This window comes from Hipposideros armiger, unplaced genomic scaffold (genome assembly GCF_001890085.2).
Source record: "Hipposideros armiger isolate ML-2016 unplaced genomic scaffold, ASM189008v1 scaffold_1102, whole genome shotgun sequence".
NCBI lineage: Eukaryota > Metazoa > Chordata > Mammalia > Chiroptera > Hipposideridae > Hipposideros > Hipposideros armiger.
Window position 1 is genome coordinate 289,202 of NW_017732452.1, and position 6,408 is coordinate 295,609.

At 39.6% G+C, this 6,408-nt stretch overlaps 1 protein-coding gene across 1 annotated transcript in view; it reads right to left on the reverse strand.

The window, feature by feature from the left end:
* Nucleotides 1–6,408, reverse strand: part of ACSS3 (acyl-CoA synthetase short chain family member 3) — a 166,523-nt gene that overhangs the window by 146,132 nt on the left and 13,983 nt on the right. The window contains exons 3-4 of the mRNA XM_019632234.1: nt 4,171–4,200; nt 3,603–3,747 (exon numbers count right to left, since the gene is read on the reverse strand). Coding sequence (XP_019487779.1) covers nt 3,603–3,747; nt 4,171–4,200 — 175 coding nt within the window. The remainder of the gene's footprint in view (nt 1–3,602; nt 3,748–4,170; nt 4,201–6,408) is intronic.

Consider the following 6,408-nt stretch of genomic DNA (forward strand, 5'->3'; position numbering starts at 1 on the left):
CTCTCTCTCTCTCTCTCTCTCTCTCTCTCTCTCTCTCTCTCTCTCTCTCTCTCTCTCTCTCCCTATATATATAAAATCTCACAGACTAGCCTTTCCGGTGGAGAATCAGCACCGCCCCCACCCCCAGCAGCAGAAGACAGTAGCCCAGACCAGACTAATGGTCACACCGTCACACACCAGCTGGACCTCTGGCAGGCTAAAGATAACATCTTGACCTAAGGTAGATTTCAGTCCCTGAGCCCTAATATGGAATGACTCCCTGGTGATTTTCACATGAGACCAGACAGAGGGACACCAGAAAATGCCTCAGAGCTGTCCTCAAGATCTGAAGAAATGATTCATTACCTTCACCTCACCTCCCACCAATCCGCTCCCAGCACAACCCAAACCCCTAACCCACAGCGTCTTGTGACCTTGCCCTGTGTAATCTGTAACCTACCCGCCATCTGGGAGTTCCGGCTTTTGAGCGTTAACTTTCTGTTCTGCTGGATGGTGCCATTGATCAATAAAATAGCCAGTATTACTCCACTGCAGTTCTCAGTGTTTAGTATTTGGCTCTGCTCATTCTGGGTGGACAAACTCTTTCTGTTCTATAATATTTACATGTTTTGTTTTGTTTTAGCTCCTTAAAAATAAGGAATGGCCCTTTTACCTGCCTGTATCCCTTGCTCCTAACAGGGTTTGGCATACAAAATAAATATTTGTTGAATGAATGATAGTTGTTAACCAGGCTCAGGTTTCTCTCCAAAATCTTAAAGCGTTGATTAAATGAACAGATCTACATAAAATATGACAATTTTGGAAAACCTCTACTTCTGAATAATTCTGTAAAATCTTCAGATCTTTCATGTCACTGAAACAACTCAGCCTAGAATTATTGGTTCACTAATTAAGACATGCTAACTAACTTAAGTTTTACCTAGCCAGAAACTCCCAGTAGAAATATAGAGGAGATTAAAAGAGGTCAAGCACAAAGGCACTTCTTTTTGTTTGTTCACAATGGCATTACTCATTAAATCTGTCTTTCTCTGTCTTCTCTACTTATTAAAATAAAGGCCACTGGGAACCTAGGAGCTGGTAATCAAAGTGGAGCACAATCACCTGCCTTTTTCCTAACAGCTCTTCCTTTCGTGCTTTAGTGAAGAAAAGCCCAGGGAATCGGACACTGTGAGCAGGCAGGAGAAACAGACTTATTTAAGTACTTTGATGACAGGCCAAACTGAAACCAATGCACCAGTACAAACCTCCAAAGGGTCTAAGAGTCTAGACTAAATATTCGAAAATCAAGGTGAGCAAAAAAGCTTCCAAGACAAACATCGGTGTGTATTTATCATATATACTTACGTAACTGATTAAAAAGAAAACAAGAAATGATAAGAGCAGCAAACATTATCAAACTCTTCTGATCTTAGATTGCTCCAAAGCTTTTCCTTTAACTTCGATATTTGGTTATCTATCAAATTTAATATGGTGATATAGATAACATTTTTATAATGTGTAAATAAGCTTCCTAATCTGTATACCAATTAAGCTCTACCAACCTCTAAGGCCTTGATATTAGTGAGAGTGTGACAATATGCCTAAATAATAGTTTTTTAGTCAAAAACTAAACCTCATCAAAAACTGAAAATGCAAACCCAAAATAAAATATAGAGTATAATAGGTTATCAAGAAATGTACACTATCTCTAAATAAAAAAAACAGGACCTCATAGGAATAACAAAGTCACCTGGTAACCGAGGTCCTATCTTCCTCAGCCCCAATGTGAGCTCTGTCTAGTCCATTCTGAAAATACACAGTACCCACTTACTTTACAACGTAAAGAAGCCAACAGTATATCTGCGGCATTATTTTGTTTTGTTCTGTCTTGGGCTGTCCAGCATTTGAACTCCCTTATTAGACTGGAATTCCCCTAGTATGAGTCCTAGAGGGAGGCAGGACCCCAGTTCCTACTATGAAACCCAGAGAGAACAAGACAGTTGCTCCCCACTGCCTGTAGCCAGATAAAAGCTTCTATTCTGTCAGTCAAGGAGGAGATCAATTCAGGTCAGCAAATCTAGTTCCTACAGTTTGTGGGTTCTCCTTCACCGCTGCCTATGTTTCCTTGGGCTCTGTCATTTTTCTGAGTCTGGTTCTTCAGTCTTCCCTTTTCATCAATTCCTCTTGTGTTTAAATCAGCGGAAGCTGGGATTTGTCCCCCAGCCTGAGCAAAACTAGCTGAAGTTTTTTTCTCTTGATTATTGCAACAACCCAGGATTGGGGAGTTAACTGTTTCATCTCATTTGCCTTTCTTGAATTCTCTTAGAAGGCTAAACAGGAACATTGCTGATGGAAAAGGATAGAATTTCAGAGAATCAGAGAGAGTTGAACAAACTTTCTAAAACTCAATTGGAAATGCTAAAGAGGTTAAAAAAGCAAAAGAAGAAAATGCAATTCAACAACCCTTAATTGAAAAGTGAATGCTTCCAAACCCTAGTCAGACAGACTGTACTCAACCAGTAGTTTCCAACTAGTGGTGGTTTTACCACCCAGGGAACATTTTGCAACATTTGGAGACATTTTTGGTCATCGCAGCTGGGTGAGGGGTGCTGCTGGCATCCAATGGCTAGAAACCAGGAATGCTGCCAAACATCCTACAGTGACAACAGCATCCCATCCCACAACAACAAAAAAAATGCATTGACTTAAAATGTCAGCAGTGTCAAGGCTGACAAACCCTGCCCTACACTATTATCTGCCTTTAAATCAGATATAAATAAATGTCCCATAGGGCTAGAATAACTCTCCCACAGTCCACAATACGCAGATACTTTTATAATTGCTTCTGAAACCTCCCTTCTACCTGAATGTTTGAAGAAAATCTCATAATTCGTCTGTTAATATTATGATTCACTAAGCACTACACAGGTGGGAAAGAACTGAAAAAAGAGCAAATAAGAGAAAGCCAATAAGGGGAAGCATAGGCAAAGAGCTACAGAGGGGCAGGGACGCCTGAGGGAGTGACAGGACACCCAGAATGAAAAAACAGTTGTGTTCGTGGCCGCGAATGATGGGAAATAAGGCTTGCGATCTGATGCTGTGATCAGAATCCCAAGTGTCTTATATATCACAGGAGCACAGGAGTCCAGATTTCACTCTTTGAATAACAATCATTTTAATGGAACAACATTTTAGGAGGGGTAGAGAAATATGTTGTTCCTTAGGAAGAAAACGGGTGTGAGTTTCGGGGGCGATTGACACGAGCAGACCTGGTAATAAGGAAGTTAAGAGAAGGCCTCAGTAGCACCACAGCTAAATTTAGAATGGCTGGATCAAGGTGATGGCAACGTGAAGAGAAAACAAAGGCCAGAGAGGACGTAAACATATTCTTAGAGATTTGCTACCCTCTCCCGCTAAAAGGAGCATTTTCCAGTAATGTAAAATATAAATGTAAGGGCTAAAAGCACTTTTAATGAGTTAACACACCTCTATTTCCGATGTGCATCAAGAGAACAGTAACATGTCAATTAAGGGAATTAAAGCTTATACCATGATAATGTATACTAGTTAAATAATTTCTGTAAGATTGCCAAGTGACACATATAGAAAATTTAGGACATTACCTGCTCTAGGACTTCTTTATAGGTAATAGCTGCTTTAGTATTGGTAACAGGACTGTCATAGATGATTGCGATCTTATCTCCTTTACCATTTTCAATGTGACGATCAATGGCATTGTAACAAATGTTAAGCATTCCTTCCACAAACCTGAAAAACAATTAGAAAGGAAAAGTGAATGGCTCTTTTCAAATGATATTGCTGCTTCACTAGGCTCCTACATTTCTAGTCTGGCAGAGCTGCCCTTAAAACAGTGTTTCCCTGTGCATGTTAGGCCAGGTAATTAATAGCTGTAAACTAGATATGTAAGATGGTACAGAATTGACATTTTTATTTTAATAAGGACATGTTTATTTTGGTGGGCACTAAGAAAAAATACCTCGCCCTTGAAGGTGACAACTTTGTGGACTGTATTGCTTAGGAGGAAACTAGAGTTACAGAGCAATAAAATAATCTACTTTACATGGGTGAAATTAATTGTATATACATGCAGCACAGACACATTAGGCTGAGAGGACAAATGGTAGCCGTATGAGTAAAGCTCGTTTATCTGCTATGAAAATGCAAACTTACTGAAAAATTCCAGTCTTCTTTGAAAGATATCTATATAGGTATAAATATAGACAGATACTAATTAGTTTCAATTCAATGCGATGTCTGCAATTGCATAAAAAATAGATAAGCTCTTTTCTACATGTTAGAAATGCTTCATAATTTGAATAAAGAACAGATATGTACATAACATTTTAATTTTTAAAAACCTTTGCAATTCAGTACTTTTCATCTCTTAATTGATCAGTGCCTTCCTTTGAAAATACAAACATCATGTAGATAGATGGAGATATATTTATATTTTTTAAGGAAATAGAATTCATTTTTCCAAAAGAAAAAGCTTTGCATTTTCCACTTCTTGAGGAGGAAGGCATTAGAATAACAATACAAGCACAATAATGGTCCATTTGTCAGACCAGCAAACATTGTAACAATGCAAAATAACAGGAAAAAAATAAAACAAAACATTGAAGCAACAAGAAAAGGTCCTGTTAAATCGCTGAACATCACCTTAAGGTCTTCACTCAAAGAGCCGTGTGTGAAATTAAGTAGAATTAAGAACAGCTATAGACACAATGGCAGCATTAAGGATTCAGAAGGCAGCAGCAGAAGGGATCATTTAATCAGAGTCAAACGACCCTTCTTTATACTTCTTTATACTGAATATGACTACCTTACAGCACAGCACAAGAAGTAATTAATATCATGATTCTGAATTACCAAGTGTGACAGATTTGATATTTGTACAAAAATATTATCTCTTCTCCTCAGCTGTACTTCCACCAAAAATATTTTGCCTCTTCGCCTTGCCCCCACTCCTGGGATGGAGAACAAATCCCTTCATTTGGGGCTCATCCACGTGACTTGCTTTGGCTAATCAGCAGACATGATGCAAGCAGAGGGCTGAGAGCAGTTGAACAAGTGGGCTTGCTCTCCTGCATCTCTACCTTCGGAAGAGCCTCCATGTATGACTACTGACTCCAGCCTGGAGCCTAGAATGAATATTTGCAGGTGGGCACAGAGCCCAAAAGAAGCAGACAGCCCAGCCCAGCCAGAGATATGTCTTGGAGCAACGATTCCAGTCACAGGCATCCTAGGTCAGCTGATCCCATCGGTACTGTGCTAAGGTCCGGCTGCCTCTTGAAAAAGGTAAAAATTGAGAGAGGAGGTTGGTGGAAAGGCAAGCAGGTTTGCTCAGGATGCAGGCATCTAGGAGGATGGCGGACTCCTGTCCAAAGGCCACCTCCCCGTTCCTAGACCGTCAGAAGGTTTTATAGGTACACAAGAAGAACAAAGGAAAGGGGGAGCGGTCAGGCAGGTTCAGGGCTGACATCCTTCCTGGGTTCTAGTCTAAAATAATGTTATCTCTGGACTCCCGTAGCCTCAGGCTTTATGCGTCACCAGTAAAACCTGCTAGGGAGCTGCAAAATAGACTCCAATGTCCAGATGCCTGAGGATTAAGAAATTGTCCTTTTCAGGTTAGGATTCTGCTGATTAAATGAATTAACAAGATATGTATAGCCTTGAAAAAGGGAACAAAACAGCTCTTAATTAGTGAAGGGAAAAACAGAGAAAACAGCTGAATATCAGGGTGGATCAAACTACAAACTACCTAAATTTAACTATGTTATTGATTCCCCGAGTTTCACCCTTAGACCATGACAACCTAGAGATGCATGTAAATAACTGCTGAATATTTTATCATTTGGAGGTTTTTATGATTACTTGACATGCAGCATAATTGCAGGTATAATTAACTAATACACCAAGAAAAAGGTAAAGTTTGCTCAACATTTTGTGGCAGAAATAAGGAAAGATGTTTTATAAAAATTTCCTACAAGACATTTATTTGTACTTTTTTGTTTGTTTTTGCTTTTGTTTTTCAAAAGAATACTTTTCAGACACATGGAAAGTTGACTTACTAGAACATGTCTTGATGTCGTTATTCTTTTTCCCTTTATCTACAATTTCTACTCTACCACTCTTTGAGCCCAGTGCTTAGTCATGTTCATGACATGCCAGAAAAAAAGGGGCCCTCTAAATTCCAAATACTCATGGAAAATTCACTTTATCATTTGCCTTATTGTTCTCCTATGTCTTTGCTTGCTTCTTCTCAATATCTTTTGGAGGAGGTCATCAAGAGGACGAGACTATTGGTTGACCCTTGAGCTGACCCAGGCAATCAGAGGCCCTCACCCTCTCCCCTGTCCTTGCAATGTATCCCACATCTACTATTCCCATACCAGCAGCCTTTGCAAG